General features: G+C 40.1%; 1 protein-coding gene across 1 annotated transcript; it reads left to right on the top strand.

Moving 5' to 3' along the window:
• Positions 1-22: 22 nt before the first annotated feature.
• On the top strand, positions 23-21,697 carry NGRN (neugrin, neurite outgrowth associated). Its single transcript, XM_077472355.1, has 3 exons — positions 23-282; positions 12,961-13,071; positions 21,027-21,697. Exons 1-3 carry the CDS (start codon positions 113-115, stop codon positions 21,646-21,648), a joined length of 903 nt encoding a protein of 300 aa, XP_077328481.1. The 5' UTR covers positions 23-112; the 3' UTR covers positions 21,649-21,697.
• Positions 21,698-22,567: the final 870 nt, after the last annotated feature.

The raw sequence follows: 22,567 nt of genomic DNA, 5'->3' as shown, positions 1-22,567 counted from the left end.
GCACTCTACGACTGTCCAGGAACACCGCCCACAACTCCACCATGCGGTGTGTCAGGCCAGGCATGATCAATCGCAGTGGAACGCTGCAGGGAGGAGCAATCGATATCCAGCGATGGCGGCTTCGATTTTATGGTCATTGAGGAGGCTTCAGCTTTTTAGCGGCACCCATCCGGCTGTGCTGGGTTGTCGTGGCCTGCGGAGCCGTCCTCCCATCAGTCCGGTGTCTGGGGATGAGGATGAGCTGGAGGAGAGTGAGGGGACTGAGGAGCAGGAAGTCCTGAGGTAGGAGGAGTGCATATCCGGTGTCACCTCTAAGACTGAGGGACTGGCTCTCCCAGGGGTGTCACCAGTACAGGAAGTAAGAGATAACGTCCTCACTGGGGACACATTTTACTTCTGGGTGTCACAGGGAGCACAAGCGAGGTGTCATCCCTCCGCTGAGGACATCAACACCAAACATTATACAAATACATACACAGGGAAAGCTGGGCTTAACCCTTTCACCTACAGCCGTTTTGTGGGATTTTGTGCCCACGCTAACTACTGACACTTCTCTCCTATATGTATAAACCTGGGCTTTTCTCTAGAAAATTACTCAGAACTTCCCAAAAAAATACATCTCGCTCTATCTAATATATATATATATATATATATATATATATATTAAATTAGAGCTGCACAATTACTCGTTATCGCAATCTTGACCAAAGTGTTTCGCAATTCTTTCTTTCTATGCAAAGAATTCTCTCTGCCCTTCTGAAGCTGCAGCCTTCAAAAGAAAGGAAGAGAAAAACTGAGTCTGCCAAGAATCGAAACATTCTTTATCAGTTGAACTTTAAGTATAAACATTGTAACAATTTGTCAATGGAGAATAGACTTTGTGTGTAAGTGAAAAAAGTTTAACCACTTAAACACTAAACCAATATCTGACATTTGTTGGTTTCAAGTTAAAAATCCATCCCCTTTTTTATTTTTTGCTAGAAAGTTACTTAGAACACCTCAAACATATATTATAAAATATATATATTTTAGCAGACACCCTAGAGAATAAAATGGTGGTTGTTGCAATATTTTATGTCGCACTGTGTTTGCTCAATTTTTTATTTTTAGAAAAAATGACTTTGTATGAATTGGGGAAAAAATAACCAGTAAAGTTAGCGCCCCCCCCTTTTTTATTTTTTTTTGTATAATCTGAAAGATTTTACATCGCAAGAATGGCGAGAGAATCGTGATCTTCTTTTTGTTCCAAGCAAAATAGCGTGATTCTCATTTTGGCCAGAATCGTGCAGCGATAGATCTTTATTTGTATAGTGCCAACATTGCTTTACAATGTAGAGGGAGGACAACCCAATTCAATATAGAAGGGACAGGAGGGCCCTGCTTCCTAAAGGAAGGGGTGGTGCTGCAAAAGGTAATTGATGTGGGGAATGATTTGATGGTGAATATAGATAAAACAATATACAAGAGTGTACTAAAAAATTCCTATAAATGCCTGCCTAATTAGTACACCACACTGCGCTTTAGGAAACCAATATGCAAGATAAAAGAATAAAATGATATACAGATTGTAATTTTTTTAAAAAAATACTTTTTTTAAAATACTCCTTTAAAAATATACTCTATTGGCGTAAAATCTCCTTTCTTTAGCTGCTGCTTTAAAACACAGAAATATAAACAATATACAAAAAATTGTAACTTTTTAAAGAAGTCCACTTTTTCATATATAGCAGCGCTTATACACTCTTAAAAGATTTTTTTATATATAAAGTGAGTTCATTGAAATTTTGATCCGTGTCCAGGATAGAAGGTGCTTATTTTGTCTGTTCACTGTTGTGATTAAATTGTAGCTTCCACCATAAAATTCACCACTTGTGGGGCACACACGATCCCCCTTTGGGGATGCACTCACCGAACAGCAAGATCAAAAACGCCTTTAAACTGCCAATCAACAATGCTTCTTATGGCCACTAGATGTCTCTCTTGTTGGAATCCAGTTTTCTCATATAAAAAAGCAAAGATGCCCAAACATAGTGTGATATTGTTTAACACTATTTATTTAGACAAAACGAAACCCAACATATATATGCGTAACAAATAAACAAAGTATTTAAGCATTGAAAAAGTACTGTGCCTTATCCCATTGGTTCAGCTATGATCGAGGAGGAACGAACGTTTTCGCTGTCTCGTGCCTTACTACCGCTCGCTGAAACGCAGGGATTGAGGCGCACTCGTCACTTCCGGTATAGTTACGCCCTGACGCGTTTCGTCATATCCGACTTCATCTGAGGGCGTAACTTGTAATACCGGAAGTGTCTTTTTATCTACAGAACAAACCAATCAACATCCATCACCGCATGATGTGCGGGATTCTGCACCAATCGCTAATTTTATGTCTGAAGCAATTGTGACTTGTGCAGACCCACATCCAATGTAGAGATGTTTGGGAAAATTATGCATTTATAAACAGTATGCGCAAAGTTTAGCAATAGTCCATATGTAAAGATCCATGGTTCTCCACCAATCCAAAGGTATTAGTTAAAAAGAGTATAAAAAACGATCGTATATGCATATGAACACATACGTTAGATCTGATCGGCCGATACGACCGTTTATATTGTCTAATTACAGATTCCTGAGTTAACGTTTGAAGGCTTTATATAAACAGCTAATTAAAATATAGCCATATACGAATCATGCTTGGCTATAGATCACAACGTAATCTCACGTCATCGGCCGATGCGATCGTAATTTAGACATAATAAACCTTCTTTACATGATTATTTAAAATCAAAAAAAAAAAAAACTATAAACAACAATATAAAATATCCAAAATAAACTACAATTGTAGATTACAGAATCAATATAGTGAATATAGATAGATAGATATCTCTATCTATGTATCTCTCTCTAGCTAATATATATATATATATATATATATATATATATCTCCCCTTAGAGAAGAAAATGGCGGTCATTGCAATTTTTTTGTTTTATGTCACCCGGTATTTGCACAGCGATCTTTCAAATGCAAATTCTTTTGGGCAAGAAACGTACTGAATTTAAAAAAAAAAAAAAAAAAAAGAACAAAACACAATCTATGACTCCGACCCCCCCCCCCCCTGTAAAAGACTGTTATGCACAGTAAATAGATACCTAACATGTCACGCTTTAAAATTGCGCACTCTCATGCAGTGGCGCCAGACTACATTACTTAAAAATTTCCCTAGGCTACGCTTTAAAATTTTCTACAGGTTACATGTTTAGAGTTACAGAGGAGGTCTAATGCTAGAATTATTGCTCTCGCTCTCTGATGTTCACGGCAGTATCTCACATGGGGACATACTAAAAGGAATGACAGAATGGAATACCCATAGACTTTAACAGGGAGATGGAATGCCCATAGAAAATAATGGAACAAAGTGGAATGCCCATAGAGAATAATGGAAAAAAAAATTCAGTTTGTGACAGACTCTTTTGACATATAAATGTTTTTTTTTTTTTTTAAAGACCTACTTTTAAATATCAGTGGCCATGTTTAATATTGAGATTAGATGGGATTAATGTTGTTTTTTATGGCATAACAAAGGTAAATGACAGAGTGGAATGCCCTTAGAGTATAATTGGAAGTAAAATATAAACTCATTTGCAGGCAAATCTGAGTGACCTAACAATTTATCCTTTACCACAGCTGTTCCTCATGTAGAGTAGCAGATTGTAAGATTGAGATTATTTGGGATTACAGCTGTTTTATATTGAATTACAAACCTATGACAGGGTGGAATGCCCATAGAGTATAATGGGAAGCAAGATGTGTCCTGGAGTCAAAACCATTGGTCATATCAGATCAATCTTTAGCAGACATGCTCTCTATGTCCAATGGTGATGTCCAAAATTCAGATTAAGTGGGATTATTATTGGTTTCTATGGAATGACAGATAAATAATAGAAAGGAAAGCCCATAGAGTATCATGGGGAGAATGATGTGACCTGCAGTCAAAACCATTGGTCATATCAGATCAGTCTTTAGCAGACATACCCTCTATGTCCAGTGGTGATGTCCAAAATTCACATTAAGTGGGATTATTATTGGTTTCTATGGAATGAAATACATATGACAGAGTGGAATGCCCATAAAGTATAATGGGAAGCAAGATGTGACCTGGAGTCAGAACCATTGGTCATATCACATCAATCTTTAGCAGACATACTCTCTATGTGTGTAAGTGATGTCCAAATTAGACATTAAGTGGGATTTTTTTTTCTATGGAATGACAGATAAATAATAAAAAGGAATGCCCATAGAGTATCATGGGGAGCAAGATGTGACCTGGAGTCAAAACCAGTGGTCATTTCAGATCAATCTTTAGCAGACATACTCTCTATGTCCAGTGGTGATGTCCAAAATCCAGATTAAGTGGGATTATTATTGGTTTCTATGGAATGACATACATATGGCAGAGTGGAATGCCCATAAAGTATAATGGGAAGCAAGGTGTGACCTGGAGTCAGAACCATTGGTCATATCACATCAATCTTTAGCAGACATACCCTCTATGTCCAGTGGTGATGTCCAAAATTCAGATTAAGTGGGATTATTATTGGTTTCTATGGAATGACAGATAAATAATAGAAAGGAAAGCCCATAGAGTATCATGGGGAGAATGATGTGACCTGGAGTCAAAACCATTGGTCATATAAGATCAATCTTTAGCAGACATACTCTATATGTTTGTTAGTGATGTCCAAATTAGACATTATGTGGGATTATTATTGTTTTCTATGGAATGACAGATAAATTAATAAAAAGGAATGCCCATAGAGTATCATGGGAAGCAAGGTGTGACCTGGAGTCACAACCATTGGTCATATCGGATCAATCTTTAGCAGACATACTCTGTTTGTTAGGGATGTCCAAATTAGACATTATGTGGGATTATTATTGGTTTCAATGGAATGACATACATATGACAGAGTGGAATGCCCATAGAGTATAATGGGAAGCAAGATGTGACCTGGAGTCAAAACCATTGGTCATATCAGATCATTCTTTAGCAGATATACTCTCTATTTGCAGCAGTGATGTCCAAATTTGAAATGAAATGGGATTATTTTTGGTTTATATGGAATGACAAGACATATGACAGAGTGGAATGCCCATAGAATATCATGGGAAGTAAATCGTTTTGACTCCAGGTCACTTCTTGCTCCCCATGATACTCTATAGGCATTCCTTTCTATTATTTATCTGTCATTCCATAGAAACCAATACTAATCCAACTTAATCTGAATTTTGGATATCACCACTGGACAGAGAGAGTATATCTGCTAAAAATTGATGTGATATGACCAATGGTTCTGACTCCAGGTCACATCTTGCTTCCCATTATACTCTATGGGCATTCCACTTTGTCATATGTATGTCATTCCATAGAAATCAATAATAATCCCACTTAATGTGAATTTTGGACATCACCACTGGACATAGAGAGTATGGCTGCTAAAGACTGATCTGATATGACCAATGGTTTTGACTCCAGGTCACATCATTCTCCCCATGATACTCTATGGGCATTCCTTTTTATAATTTATCTGTCATTCCATAGAAAACAATAATAATCCCACTTAATGTCTAATTTGGACATCACTAACAAACATATAGAATATGTCTGCTAAAGATTGATCTGATATGACCAATGGTTCTGACTCCAGGTCACACCTTGCTTCCCATTATACTCTATGGGAATTCCTTTCTATTATTTATCTGTCATTCCATAGAAACCAATAATAATCCCACTTAATGTGAATTTTGGGCATCACCACTGGACATAGAGAGCATGTCTGCTAAAGACTGATCTGATAGGACCAATGGTTTTGACTCCAGGACACATCTTGCTTCCCATTATACTCTATGGGCATTCCACCCTGTCATATGTTTGTAATTCAATATAAAACAGCTGTAATCCCAAATAATCTCAATCTTACAATCTGCTACTCTACATGAGGAACAGCTGTGGTAAAGGATAAGTTGCTATGTCACTCAGAATTGCCTGCAAATGAGTTTATATTTGACTTCCCATTATACTCTAAGGGCATTCCACTCAGTCATTTACCTTTTTGTTATGCCATAAAAAACAACATTAATCCCATCTAATCTATATATTTAACATGGCCACTGATATTTAAAAGTAGGTCTTTAAAAAAAAAAAAAAAAATTATATGTCAAAAGAGTCTGTCACAAACTGAATTTTTTTTCCATTATTCTCTATGGGCATTCCACTTTGTTCCATTATTCTCTATGGGCATTCCATTCTGTCATTCCTTTTTAGTATGTCCCTCTCACATGTGTGGTTTGAACCAGGGCCGTCTTTAATATTGATTGGACCCTGGGCAAAACTTTTGCTCTCCACCTGCTCTGAGACATACAATAAATATCAACTAGACTCAAAATCAGTTTACTGAATCAGATCAGGCAGCTATTGCGATTCGTTGCCAGAAGTTTCAGTGTATCATTACTGCTCACTGACTGGTTGCTAGAGGTTACAGAACACATTACAGCTCACTGGTTAGTTGCTAGAGGTTACAGCACATGATTTCTGCTTGTTGATTGGTTGCTAGAGATTACTGTGGATATGACCTGAGGGGGGCCATGATATACATGTCAATACCGCCGGCCGCCTCTATTTACATATAAATGCCGGTAATTTGCATGTAAACACAGGGTCTCCAACTGAGTCATCTGGGACACAGCACAGGACTAAAACCTCAAGGGGTGAGGGAATTTAAACCAGCATAGTTGGCAAGTATGAAGCAGCTGCTTTGGGCCCCACAACAATGATAGGGCCCAGGGCAGCTGCCCCTTTTGCCCTGCCTTAAAAACGGCCCTGGTTTGAACACCATTTACATATGTAAGCATGACCTATGTGTTTACCACTGGGTGTAAGCAAAAAAAAAGCTACTTTTTTTTTTATTTTTATTTTTTAACACTGATTACTTTTATTCCAATCGGAATGTAAACATTCCTTGTATTAAAAATAAGCAGTGGAAAGAATGGTTGCTAAAGATTTCTTACATATGTGAAATGGAGGATACTAAGGCACAATCAGAAGAAACCGTAGCACGGTATCACAAAACTTGGTCTCCCTGGTTCGAGTTCCGGTATTCTCAAGAATATGGGTCACTGGTTGGGTGATCTGATCACCGAAAAAGTGGACATGGATAGCCAAAACTGACAGGTTGACAGAATCGACCTATACGCTACTTACTATAGGCTGCCCGGTGCAGCACCCATGCAATAACAATCTCACACTCCATCTACGGTCTTCGCTTTTCTATTTTCTCTCTCTATTCTTACTATCTTCTTCTTTTTCCTCTGAATTTCCATCTCCCCAAGAAGTACAGTTGCTGCCCGCAGCTTGGTATTACCACTTCTCTTGTGACATTTGGCGTTGTTGTTTTGCACTTTAGTGTTGGCAGTTTACGCTAACTTTTGGTCTAATATGTCTAACTTTTTGTGCCTTATTTACCCGCCTGTACTTTCTCCTGTATTGCTTATATTTTTGAATAAAAACTTTTAAATGTAAAAATAAGCAGTGACGGGCCCTCTTTATAGAGAGATCTGGGTCAATAAGACCCCACATTTCTCCTCCTACAATGTAAAGTATTAGGGGAGAAAAAAAAAAAAAACTTGATCTAATGCAGCGGTTTTCAACCCAGGGGGAAATTGCTGATTTTGCCAGGGGGTCGCAAAAGCCATTCCAATCCTGTCAGACCCAACTCTGTACACCTAGTAATGTCGGGTCCGTCTCGGCCAGCAAGACGTCGCTTTCAGGAGAAGAGAGACCATGCAGCAGTGACGTGCCATCTTGGTACACTCAAACGCAGCGAGGCTACAGTTAGAAGTCATCGGCAAGCAGAAATCTTTTTACACCGACCGAAGTCTAGCATTTTACACAGATTTTTACCAGAAAACTGAGCTTGTATACTATATAAGGCTTACATAGTACATAAGCTCAGTTTACTGGTAAAAATAAGTGTAAAATGCAAGACTTCGGTCAGTGCCGACTTCTAACTGTAGCGTTACTGCAGACGAGTGTACCAAGATGGTGGCGACGGAACGTCGCTTCCCTTTTCACATTAGACGGGTTGCTGATTCTGATGGAACTGGAAAGTCAGAGACTAATTAATAAGAACATATTAGTAGTGTGCCACCGGCCCAATAAATCAATAGATTGTGAATAGATAAGTCCAACATGACCTGACTGTGCCAGAAAAACATTATTATGGAACAAAACATATCAATTATATATAAACATCCTAGTTGGTTCCTCAAAAGTGGTTATTCTGTGCCAGTGCTAGATATACAAAGTGTATAACACCCGGGATACACCACCACCTTCTGACTTGTGCACTCACCAGAATACAGTATAATAAGGAAACAGAAACTCAAACCCTCCTTCGCACAAGTGAGTTACCAAGTGGACTAAAAGTTCATGCTGGAAAATGCTTCCGACCTGCTGCCCTCAAGGATAGGGAAGTCCCATAGTGGTCAAAAAAACAACAAAAAGAGGGCACACTAGCCTTGTGCATTATCCTTTAAAAGTATTTTTTATTAACAATAAGGTAAAAATACTACTCACAAACATATGGTAAAAAGTTAAACGATCTCCTTGTGACAACAATTAGTAGACTGACAAACAGACTCCCAGATGGTACACAGGAGACCTCAAAGGCCACTGCCAGCTGACACGTTTCGAAGGGGTACCTTCTTCCTCAGAGCCCAGCCTTATAATAAGGGTCTGATAATTCTCCCCCCGTATACTCATGCAAGATGAAGAGCCATCAATGCGTAATATTCCAAAAAAGATCATTTATTTAGCTTAAAACATGAACAGATGTACACTCGCATGATAGGTGTCAGGTGTTGTTAGACTGCCACTAAGTCTTTCCAGCTGGCGTGCGTTCCAAGCCTAATTTTCTGTGTGGGTCAGGGCCTGGATGTGACTTTCAGCATCGCTCTACTATCCTCAACATTTTGCATGTTCAGGAAGCGTTGAGGCTAGTGGAGCAATGCTGACGTTGCATCCAGCCCCTGACCTGCACCGAAAATGAGGCTTGGAGCGCAAGCCGGCTTCCAAGCACGGAGTGGCGTATACAAACTGTATGTTTGATTGCTGGATAGCCTGAAATCTTTTTTGGAATATAATGGCAATAATGACTCCTGCATGTCAGATATTTATATTTTGATTCATAACAGTCACAAAATTACAGTAATGAAGGAGCAATGAAAATAATTTTACTGTTAGGGGTCCCCATAACTGGGGAAATTTTATCAAGGGGTCACGACACTAGGAAGGTTGAGAACCACTGATCTAATACTTTTCTAAAAAAAAAAAAAAAAATAGCTTTGTTTACATTGGCTGGAACTGGACATGACTTTATTCCAGTCCTCCTAGGCCATAGAGATGAGCAGAGGCCATCCTTTCCTTCGCTCATCTGTGACCAGCAGCTGCAACTGCCCGATTGGTTTTCGGACTTCCCAAGCCGCCAGGTAAGCCCAGAAGCTACCCCCCTCCCACCGCTTCTAAAAGTGATCCAGTGGTGAATCTGCCGCTCTGACCGATTTTTATCAGTTAGGTTAGAGAATCGCTGGCTGAAGAAACCGATAATGGCGTTCTAGCGTATTGCTGCAGCCATAACCCCAGTATTCCACCTCCTACTGAGGATGTCTTTTTGACTATGGCCCGGTAAGGTGGTGGTTAAAAAAAAAAAAAAATCACCTGGGGCCTAAAGATTAGTTAAACCCCCAAACATGATATATATTCTGAAAGTAGAGACCTTGGAGAATAAAAGCGTTTATTTTTTTTTTTTTTGTGTCACATGATAGTAGTGCAACCGTTTATCAAGCACAAAATTTCTGTAAAAAAATATAGAAAAGTTAGCCTCAAGTAGGTGCCAGTATCTGGTTTTCTCAGTACCTGCTGCCACTTCCACAGTCCTCCAAATTGGCAATCATAATGTGCCTTACCCTGCCCTCAGCCTCCTAGGACACATCACATGTCCCAGGAGGCTGCAGGACCATCCACAAAGCACTGCTTGTGATGTATATGCAGTTCCAGCACTAAATGTGTGTGTTGGAGGGTCTAGTGATGCTGGCTACTGAGGGATCTATTGCTTAGGGGGTTTAGTGTGTGTGTGTGTGTGTGTGTGTGGGGGGGGGGGGGGGGTTCTATTGTTGCTGGCTGCTGGAGGGCATGTTTCTGCTGAGGGCTCTATTGTTGCTGGGGGGGATCTATTGTTGCAGGGAAGGTATTTTGTTCATAGAGGGACCTATTGTTGCTAACCAATGCCATACCAATTACTTAGCACTGCAATTATACTTGGTTCTATTCTTTATAGGTGCAGTAGTGTGAGCTGGGTCAGGAAGAACCTGCACCTATTCTCTATATTTAAATAAACAAACAAAATTGCCTGTAAGAAAAATATCTCCTAAACCTGTATTGTTTAGGAGATATTCCCCCTCACAATGAGCCACTGACTGCAGCAGCGCATGCGCACAGGGGATTCTCGGCTGGAAGCCCGGCATGCGTGCGGGAGTGCTGATATCGCTGCTCCGGCCACCTACAGCGCCGGAGCCACGATATCTGGAAGACACGCCAAGGGAACATGTCGGCTCCCTCGCCGTGTATCGGGTGAGAAGTTGGGGCCTCGTTCTAAGATAAGCATTTCATAATGAGCTAGTATGCAGTGGCCTTATCGGCATGTAAAAAAAAAAAAATATATACAACTGCTTTAAGAGGGGGGGGGGGGGGGGCTGTAAACCATTCCCCCAGTTTTGATGGCAGGAACTGTGTGGGAGCTGCTCTGTGCTGTCTCTGGAAGTGTTTCTCTTTACCTTGTTGGGTTCTGTAGAACAGTGGTTCTCCACCCTGTCCTCGAGTACCCCCAACAGGCCATGTTTTGGGAATTTCTCTTAGATAAAATAACTGTCCAAAATACCGAGCCATTGACTCTGATTTAAAGCACCTGTGCAAGATAAAGGGAAAACCTGCAAACATGGCCTGTTGGGGGAACTTGAGGACAGGGTTGAGAACCACTGCTGTAGAGCATCTTCCTGGGCCCCCACCAGTGCGCTTTCATGTGCAGTGGTTCCCTTGACCCCACACCCCCTCTGATAAGCAGGCATTGTTCTGGATCTTCATTCCTGGAAAGAGCCAGTACTGCCAAGCTGGTCCTGCTCTTTGTTTACTTGGCGTCATGTGCAGAGGAGGGTCCTCCACTGATGCCCCTCAAAGAATAATCCCGGTCAGGTGTGAGTTGTTAGTTCTGGCCAATGGAATGCAGAGAAAAGGAGGTGAGTCCATCGCAGCTGCTCACCCCACTTTTACAGGGTCAGGGGGGCAGCGGCAACCATTCAAATTGGGACAAACTGCTGCGTCCTTATACTATTGCATAAGACAACCTGGAAGCTCAAGCTGCATAAACGCACCACCCGTTCATGGACTACGGCTTCAATGCCCTTTGTAAGCAGCTGGGCCTCTGCCTGGTTAGATGAGGATTCGATACCTGTAAACATGTCTGTCACATGTAAGGGGAAGACAGCTGTGAAAACTTTTAGCTTGCGGCCACTTTGACATTTTAGAAATGTAATGGCTAAGTTCACCTTTTTGACCTTCTTCTTCTTTTTTTTTTTTTTTTTTTTTTTTTTTTTTTTTTTTTTCTTCTAAACTCCAGCTCCGTTATGTACCAATATAGCCATATTGTACTTATTTAGCAAAAATTAAAACTGCTTTAAATTCTACACAGACTTGCCTCATTCTCCTCATAGTTGTTAAATCGCACTGCTCAATTTACTTCTGCCTTACTTCCTGGTCAGACTTCAGGTCATGACACAGGGAGGAGTTGACCAGCTGAGGGTAGACGATGCAGGGTGTATGCTAATGAGATCAGCTGGTCAACTCCTCCCTGTGTCATGACCTGAAGTCTGACCAGGAAGTAAGGCAGGAGTAATCGAGCAGTGTGCTTAAACCGCTATGAAGAGAGTTAGATAAGCATGTGTAGAATTAATGGATAGCTGTTTTATTTTTGCAACATAAGTACATGATGGCTATATTGGTACATAGTGGAGCTGGAATTTAGAAGAGGGGGGGGGGGGGGGGGTTTAACCTGGCCTTTTTAAAGTGGTTGTAAGCCCTTACTTGTACCCAGTGATGACACAACCGGCCTCAGGTGATACAGAGATCAAACGTATCTTCCTACAGCCGTCTTTCACCTACATCCATTCAAAGTGCAGAATTTTACATAGGATCTCTCAGCTCTGAAAGTAGATGGCCGAGAGCTGAAGTTACATCAGTGAGGTATGCTCTGAGAGCTGATTGGAGGGAAGAGAACCCCCCCCCCCCCCCCCCCCCCTCAGACAGGAAAGGAGCCTTGGCTGTGCCAACCCATCACCATTTTTCTGTTTTGTGTCAGAAAAACTCTCCAGGAGTGATTTATGCTTGTAGCAGAGGAACAAAGCAGCAGACAGAAATGGCACTTGGTGCTCTGGATTGAGACAAGTACACACTATAGAGGGGATATGCTTTGTGCTTTGCTCACATTTCATGCCTGAGGTTTACAATGGCTATGAAATCTCTAGGCCTAATTTAGTTTGAAAATATTATCAGCACTCGGATGCCTATGGCTTCTTCACCCATAAGTTTTATAGTTGTGTTGCCACCCCAAGGTATTCTTAACACCAATTCTCCCCCCCCCCCCCCCACACACACACACACACACACACACACACACACACACACACACACACACACACACGCACCTTTTTTGCATTGTAAAAAATATAGTGACCTCGCAATATTTTGACCTGTCAGTATAAAATATTACTGTAGATCATACATTAATTAAAATCAAGGCATTCTTGACACCCATTCTCTTCCGCCCCCCCTTTTCTTTTTCTTAATCTAGAATGCTGAGGAGGCGTGGGGAAGCAATCCGGTTCAAACAAATAAAGAAGGAGATGGAACCCCCTGGGTCACCTGAAAGGCGTCTGACCTGGAATGCAATGGAGCAGATCAGGTAACTAAACTAAAACCTAAACCGGCATACACTGTTAAAACATGTATAGAATCTGCTTTACCTTCAAGAGGTGATGGAACAAGTAAGCAGCAGCACATTGATGAGATTCTACCCATTACCTGTATGGAGAGCATGTGACACACTCCCTTGACTCTCAGGATAAAGCACTTTGTGATTAAGTAGTTGATCAGTAGGCACCAGTGCTGCCACATGAGGACTTGGATGTCCTGAACTCTTTGCATACCTTGTGAAAGGTTTGATCAGAGTGATTTGGAGCTTACATATGGCTTCCTCTCTTCATTCTCATAGTGCAGCTAGGAAGTGAAGGAATGGTAAATATAAGCAGCTGGAGGAAAGTGCAGTTGAAGCAGAATGAAAGCATTGGGATTTGGTGACAATTGGGGCACTTTTTTTTTTTTAAAGAGGAAAAATCTCATCTTAAACATTACATTAAATGAGTGAAAAATACTACAACACCCATAAGTGCTTGGGGTGGTGTACCGACCCACTAAACATACAATAAAACCAAAAAACAATTACAAAAATAATTAATTAAATAGTCCCAATTAGATACTGGAGAAAAACATATATCCAAAGTCCATGCAGTGATTAAACTCCACAGATACAATTCTGATAGACTTCATCTACATCCATTTGCCCAAAATACAATGAGATCTTCTGAAATCGGTGAAAAATCCCTTCACCACAAATTTGAGCACGAAGACACCCAATCGTGAAGATACAGTAGTCTCCTTACCAGATTGTAATGACTACTTTAATTAAAAAGATAGTCAGTTGAGCTTGTGCAGGTAAATGCCTGCTCACATGGAATATGATATGGACTCTATGGAAAACACCTTCTTCCTCATAGGCTCAGACGGGGCATGAAGAAAGAGCAAACAATATCCATAGCATAATACTGTTTATTTAAAACGAAAATTTAAAAAACATAAAGCCAAATGGCTGCTTACATTACTCAGTGCCAGACCTGGCACTGGGGCTGCTCACTTATCAGATCGTTTTGTGGTTCCTCGTTGTGTACGGCGTGCGTTCCACCGAATGCGACCGACAACCAAGAGGACCGGAATTTTGCGTATACGAACGTGACCAGGTACCGCTTCGACGTACGTCTTCAGGAAGCGTACCTGGTCACAGGGTCAACATTGTTTATAGTGTGCCAATTGATCTTAAAGAGCCAATGGGAAGCAAAAATTTGTGCGCAGCCTCAGTCCCACTCGAGGCATAATGAATAGACCACCATTCGTAATTTGCTTACATTCTGAAATTAAAACTTCTCACTAAAAATAATGCCATTATTAATCAAACAACATCAGAGGGGAAAACTATATAAAAATGCATAAATACAAAGTCTCTATTTATTTGCAATTCATGATGACTGTAGATCATTAGCAATGGGGTATCCTTCTGTCATTCATATAGTTGACCTCTAGATGTCACTCTATATGAAGAGGCTACACCATATCGCTATTAAACTGGCACTAACCAATAGACTAATTGTCCATTTGCACATTAATCATTTAGAGTACTCTATTTCCATTATTTCTGTTCCAAAAACTTTAACCCCTATTTTCTTATTAAAAATTTTTTTTTTTACAAAACTACGTGATCCCCCTATCATCATTTCTGTTTTATCCACCTCATTCTCTCCTATACTTTTCTTGTTTAATATGCACCTAAATTTTATATCTTAATGTGCATTCATCTTTATTGCAGATTGGTAGAGACTTGATCCAGATTTTAATGCCATGCTCCCAAATTAAGTAGAAAAAAAAAGGGGGTGGGGGGAACCCCACTTGCCCGGCATGGAATACCCAACCTTAATCGTTGGACAAAAAACAATTTAGATCAAGCTCTATATTCATTCCTAACGGCTGCATTGTTATCAAAAAATGAAACAAAATGGATATATATATAAAGTTAATATTTCTCTTTTCATGTGTGTCCCTGTCCAATGTTTTGTGATCTTGTCATTACCATAAAACTTACAGAGAGTAGGGTCACTATTATGATGTGATTTAAAATGCCTTGACACGCTATGGTTGGGAAATCCTTTCTTAATATTCGTAAGGTGTTCGTTAATTCTAATTTTTAATTGTCTAGTTGTTTGGCCTACGTACTGCATTGAGCATGGACACTCTAACACATAAGTAACATGATCCGAATTGCATGCGATTAGTGGTTTAATTTTATACTCTGTTTGTGTAACTTCGGATTGAAACTGAGCAACCTTCTTAGATGAGCCCGGCTTTCTTGTTAGTCTGCAGGCCCTGCATCTAGTACAATAATGAAAACCGGATCCATCCAGAAAAGTTGACACATTTTTTGGGGGGATCTGGGACATTACGAGCTATTTGATTTCTCAAACCTGGTGCCCTTCTATAGATGAATTTAGGATTATGTGGAATTATGGATACCAGGTCTTTGTCTTACAACAGGAGGGGGCCAATATTTTTTAAAAATGGCTTCCACCTGTCTAGCCTGTCAATTGAACCCTGTTGCAAAAGCTGTGGCCCCTTGGTATTCAGATTTAGATTTTGGTATCTACCTGTGTCACCACCTTCGTTAGAGTTTTGTAAGAATAACCTTTTTCTAAGAACCTACTGCTTAGTATCTGGGCCTGTGTATAGAAGTCGTTATCTTCCTCACAGTTGTGTTTTAATCGCATATATTGTCCTTTCGGAACTGCTCCTATCCATTGTGGGTGGTGACAACTGTGTGTGGGCACATAACCATTTATATCAGTTGCTTTGAAGTATGTTTTACTGACAAACTTTTTTTGTGATAGGTCCAAGTAATTCACTTCCACATTGCTGTGTTCAGCTGTAAACTTTAAACCGTAGTGATTACCATTCATTTGATTCAAAAATTCTTCAAAACTATCTAATTTGCCCTTCCAGAAAAGAATAACATCATCGCTGTATCTTTTATAAAAAAATTGGAGATTTACTCTTTTTTTTTTTTTTTTTTTTTTTTTTTTTTTTTTTTTTTATAGCTGGTTTCTAATTCCCATTTGTTCAAAACTATATTGGCTACACTGGGAGCATAGTGTGCCCCCATGGCCACTCCTCCTATCTGGTTATAATAGTCATTATTAGCCCAGAAAAAATTGTTACTCCTTGCTAGATCAAGGCCTTTTAATTAAATAGTTTATCTGAACCTTTTTTAGTTTGGATCCTTTTGTCAGTGCCCACTTTAATGCTATAAGTGCATCCTTCTGTTGGATATTGGTATACAGAGACTCGATGTCAACCGTGGTCATGATGGTATCCTCTGTTGCTACTAGATCCTGTAAAAGCACTATCAAGTCTCTGCTGTCTTTGAGATATGGTGGACTTTGTATAACTAGTGGTTTAAAAAAACCATCTAGGTATTCACCTAGTCTTGCAAACAGGGAGTCTATCCCGCTTATTATCGGTCGACCCGGGGGGACACTCTTTATTTTTATGTACTTTTGTTACTATGAACATTACTGTAATTTTTGGCGCATATGGTATAAGGTAATCTGCTTCTTTTTGATTTAGGATTTTTTTTATATAGGCCCTCTTTTACCCAATTCGTAAGTTCCATTCTTAATTTTGAAGTAGGATCTCCTTTTAGTTTAATATATGTGTTAGAATCATTTTAGTAATCTTCCCATCTCCTGGTATTCACAAGATAGTATCACCAGGCCTCCTCCTTTATCAGCTGCTCGTACCACTATTTGTTTATTTTTCCTCTATGGATTTTATACCTTCCCAAATTTGTTTTATTTTTAGCGTGTCTTTTAATTGGGGCCGAAACAACTAATCGATTAATCGGCCACTAACATAATGGGGTTAAAAATAATGAAATTGGCCCTTTAAAGTACAAAAAAAGGAGAGGGAAATTGGGACTTTGAATGAAGCAATTGAATAGTGGAGGTGAGTTACAATATAACGTATTTTATTTATAAATATTCTCAAAGCATTAAATCATTAATATCATATATATACACATGTAGTGTGCACAAAACCTGAACCTAGTAAGCAAAGTACATACATACATACATACAACACATGATCGGAGTGATGAATATACAGATTGATACAAGAGGGCATGTACATGCCAATAGCACCATGCCCAATGCTGGCATGTATGCCTACATGGTATATGTACATCTGTCAAAAAATATAGAAACATCATAAAGTCTAGTAGTAATGAATTGTTGTTGAATTCTTGTTTTTATGCCGCCTCAGCTCCCGCGGTGGGGTTTGTATTCTCGTCTGACCCTTGGCTGGCCACTCCTAGCTGCAGTGGTGGTCAGGTTTGGTGAGTGTTGCTGGTCAACCATTCATACTTGTATAATTATTTTGAGTATTTTTTACTTAATATTCAGTTCTTTACATCCCCTTTTTATATATATATATTCCATAGGAATGTCTGCCACATCTGCTCCTGACGATTGGGAATACCCATGAAACGCGTAGAGCTTTACTTGATGCTGCAGTTACACCTCATACGAACTGATATTTATTTATTCATTACTACTAGACTTTATGATGTTTCTATATTTTTTGACAGATGTACATATAACCCTCTTCTATTGTATTTAAAGTACAAAAAAGAGCAAATGTCTACTGCAAATATTACTTTCACTGTCCCATAGTAAAAAATGAACCCCTTACAGTAGCGATTATTTGCTCTTTTTGTACTAATTTTGGTTTTTTAACCCCAATATGTTACTAAACATCTCAGGCCTGGGTCACACCTCTGGTGTTTTTTTTTTCCTGGTGCTTTTTGCAGAAACACACTACAGTTCATTTACATGGTTTCCTATGGGACACATTCACATCCATGATTTTTTTTTTTTCAGCCGCTGCGTATTTGGAAAAGACAAGGACTTTTTAACACAAAATGGTGCTATTTTGGTTTTTGGGCTCAATATACTTCAATGGAGAAGCTGCAGAAAAGCAATGTAATAATGCGTTTTTGCAGCAATTTTTTTTTATTTTTTTATCTGGCCAACAAAAATTGTAAAAATGCAAATCGCAGCAAAATTACCTTTTTTTTTTTTTTTTTTTTTTTTTTTTTTTTTTTTATTAGGTTATTAATCGAAACAATCGGCCAACTAATGGATTATGAAAATAATCGTTAGTTGCAGCCCTACTTTTAATTTCTAAGTTTCTAACTTCATTCTGTACCATATCTTTGAAAACTTCAATATGATGGTGCATTCCTTTGTTGGGATTAAACACAGAATTTATTTTTTAACACACTTTGTACATGGGGGGGGGGGGAGAATCTGTGGTAGAAGTATTTCTTATTATATTCGAATTTGCAAAATGTTTTTTGATATTAAGTTTCCTAACATTTTTCGATGTCAACAAATAATTCAAGTCCGCATCTTTGTTCGGTGCATACTTTAAACCTTGATTTAATACTTCTAATTCTTTCTCTGAGAGCTCAACTCCTGCCAGATTAAAAATTCCCTCATTTATTTGTCTTTTTTTTTTTTTTTTTTTTTTTTCTTTCTATGCTCTTGTGAGGGGTGCTGGGTGAAATACGATACGGCCCTTTCCATCCCCTCCATTACCCCCCCCCCGGTGTTTGTTTTGATGGGGTCCAGGTCTCCCCCTAAAGTTCCCTCTGAATGTACCTCTAGGGCGTCTGTATCACAAGGTATTTTTAGTAAGTGGCGCAGAGTTTATTTGGAGCTGTTATCAGCTGCATGTACACAGAATGAAAGCGTTGCCTGAAATAACTGAGCAGACAGGCTGGTCTCTTCTGAAATGAAATAAACTTGTCTGCCTGCTTTCAGTCTTCTTTAAAATGAACACTGAGGTACACATGCGCAGCTTAGTTTGCATTCTTGCATAGTGCCTGTATGCTGTGATGACTGAACTCCTCTTGTGCATGCATGGGAGTGATGTCATCCCACGCTGGCCAATCAAGATGGCCAAAGACATACAACTGTAGGAAGCCAGAGTTTGCTGGTGCAGGACCTCATGGGCATCTGCCTTTTTTTGAAGCAAAGGTAAGTATTATGGATTTTGGTTCTGCTTTAAGTAAACCTGTTGCGTTGCCCTTCTTAATCAAAACACAGGTTCACTTTAACCTAGCCAGAGACATTAGATAATGATCAGATAGAGACATTTCAAGTGATTCTGTTGCTTAAAGTGGTTCTAAAGGCAGAAGGTTTTATACCTTAATACATTCTAATGCATTAAGGTAAAAAACCTTTTTAGGGGCAGCCCCCCCCCCTATACTAGCCTGAGCCCCATCTCAATGGAGCGGCTCTTGCTCTTCTCAATGAGGAGAGAGTGGACAATGTCCATCCACAGGAGCGCCGCTTAAGAGTGAGGGGGACCCAAACAGAAGAGGATTAGGGCTGCTCTGTGCAATACCATTACACAGAGCAGGTAAGTATAACATGTTTGTTGGTTTAAAAAAATTGCAACCTTTACAATCACTTTTTAAATAAAAATTGGAATACAAGATGTACCTGCTATAAACATTGTAAATAGTTACATCACCTGCAGCTAAACCACCAAACGCTGCTTTCATGATGAAGAATCGTCTGCTGAAGTCTCCTAAAAGACTGACATCTTGGAGTGTCCATTTCCTGATTTACACACACACACACACACTTCAGTAGTTCCTCCTGCCCACTCCTATATCACTAGTGTCATGTAGCAACATAGGGGTCACAATGGGAGATGTAATCCTTTTTTTTTTTTTTTTTTTTTTTTTTTTTTCCTTTTCCCCAGGTGCATTTTATTACTCCAGCTTTTAGGTATAGTATTTGAACCTCCCAGCATTTTTAGCTTAACACATTGAGCACAATAAAATAAAACATTCCCCAATAAAAAAAAATTTGTAAAAATTCTCACCCAGTACTTGCAGTTTCAAAGCTGCTCTTCTCTCCTAATGCTGCTTTGCTGAACTTCCAGACTGAACAGGAAAGAATTCAGAATGGACAGTGCAGTCTCTAGCTAGTCTGTTGGGTTGAATAAGGGAGAAGCAAAGGAGTACCTTGCTTTTGAGCTGTGTGTTTCTATTGATGCACATAGTGTAGGGGTGGCACAATTCTAGTCCCTGCATGCAAAGATGACTCGAAAGGATGCTACAAGAGAAGATCCACCATGAAACGGGGAAAACTGGGGCAGCAGTCATGGCATCAGCTTATACTGGAACACAGACAAGGATTAACCCCTTTGGCTCCCACTGGCCTTTTAATGGGTTTGGCATTCCATGAGGCTGGGCTTGTGACCACGTGACTGCCGTGATTGGGAGTTTTTCCAATCATGTGACAGCCAATCGTAACAACCAATCGGGAGCTTTACGTGAGCCGCTGGTCTCGGCACAGCTCTATTGGCGCTAACACACATTAATATGGCGCGAAGGCCTGGCCGCAAAGAGGCAGAATATTTGTGTGCGCTTGGCACCTAGGGGTTAAAAAAAATTCTGGTAAAAATGCAAAAGCTATTTACAAATGAAATAAAGGATTTTATTTTTCAATTTTGGACTTATTTAAAAAAATAAAATAAAAAAAACATTATTGAGCAATTATTTTCTGCTTTTGTTTTTGCTTTTAATTTTTAACTGACTGCAGCCAGAATTATCAGCAGGGGCAGAACACAGCAGTGGGACAGACATGCTGCACCCGTTCTATTTACTATTATTATTATTATTATTATTATTATTATTACAGGTTGTTTTGTTCTTATTTTTTTCTTTAAGATAACAAAGAAACCTAATGTATATTGCTGTATGTACACAGCAACCCCCGGCTTCAATGTAATAGTCCAGAATTGCAGGCAGGGGGATTTGGCAGAGGGACAGACTTGCTACACACATTCTGTGTACTATGATAATGTGTTTGTGCTTTTGGTTTTGGTTTTTCTTGATTTGTGTAGCACATCCAATGTCCTTAACTGAATACAACACCCCCCCCTTTTTTATTTTTATTTATACAGATATTTGAACCAGGAGTTCCCTGAAGAGTGGACTTTACAGCGACTTGCTGCCGGATTTAATGTTGATACTGATGTCATCAGAAGAGTATTGAAGTCGAAATTTGTCCCATCAGAAGCTCGGAAGATGAAACAGAATGCTTCTGTTTCCAGACGCCTTGGACAAATTACCCCGAGGACCGAGCAGGACCAGCTTAAGTTGATGTCTTCTAAACATCCAACACAACACGTCTTAGGAGATGGGAAGAGTGACAGGCAACTGCTAGTCAATCACTCACCACCGCTTCTTCCTTCTCCCAAAACATCAGACATCTCTCATGTAGCTGTGCGGGGAGAAGGCGCACAGAGACGCCAAGATAATTCCCTAATACCTCAAATCGCCCTTCACAAGGTCCAGGACTTTCCACCTTCTCCAGCGCTGACTAGTGCTAATCCAAGTGAACCTGTGCCCAGTGCCCCTGTGGAAGAAGACTGGGAGACACTTGATGAGACATGGGATGGGGAGGTAATAAGTGATACTGAACTAGAAGAATTATCAAACAGTGGACTTGAAAATAAAATGCAAGTTATACAAAAAGGGAGCGAATATTTTGACTGTGATGGCAATTTTCTATATAGAATCTGAAAATAAACAAACAATGTACATTTCAATAAATTATTGCTTTTTACTAAAACGTCATTTCCTTACAGCATGATTCCAATTGACAAAACTTGTTAGATTTTTTTTTCTGTGGCTCCTACCAGCCTTAAGCAGGCCATAGATTATGCAGTTTTCTTTCCTGCAACCAGAAAATTGCTCAAGCATTCATTGTGAACCTGGGCTTGGTTTACAAAAACTGGAGTGTGTAAAATCTATTGCAGCTGTGCACGGTGGGCAATCCACTTCAGACTGTTCAATTAAGCTTTTTAATAAAAAATACTGGGGGCCTACTATGGGTACAAACAAGAAAAAACCCACACATATGTGGTATCCCTGTGATTGTCAGGACCGGCAGAATTTATTTTGGGTTAGCTTTGTAATGGCAGGTTATGGTAATACCAAGTAATAGAAAAAAAAAAACTATATATAAAATGTATTTAATGTCAGCCAGCTTGGTAGGGGGGGCGTGACCGGATGTGTAAGGCGGAGTGAGAGATGTGAAACGCCGTGTGTAACCTCCTCCCAGACTCCATGAGGAGAGCGTGGTGTGGTTAATGCTACGGCTGGATGCAGTGTGAGGAGGGCTGGAGCTATTCACCGAAGCCGGATGGGAGGAGGAGTGACGGCATACGACCGTATTATCGAGCCGAGCCCTCGGGGATTTCCGCTTGCTTCCGGGTTCCGAACCCCAGCGAATACGGCCGAAGACATACGAGCCCCCCCGACCAGCGCCGAATGCCCTCGAGCCTCCGAGCCCTGCCGAACAACTCCGCATACAGTGGACAGCAAGAAGCTCTCCCGCCCGCCCGCAAGCCGCGATAGGAGGAAGGGGGTAAGCGGCTGTGTTTCGGGGGGGGGGGGAGAAGACGGAGGTGTGAGGGGGATAGCAGGCGGAGGTCTGGCA

This window comes from Lithobates pipiens, unplaced genomic scaffold (genome assembly GCF_037356315.1).
Source record: "Lithobates pipiens isolate NorthernLeopardFrog02 unplaced genomic scaffold, aLitPip1_a1.2 Scaffold_8, whole genome shotgun sequence".
Classification (NCBI taxonomy): Eukaryota; Metazoa; Chordata; class Amphibia; order Anura; family Ranidae; genus Lithobates; species Lithobates pipiens.
Note: the sequence above shows the minus strand (reverse complement) of the source record. Positions and strands in the feature narration are given on the sequence as shown.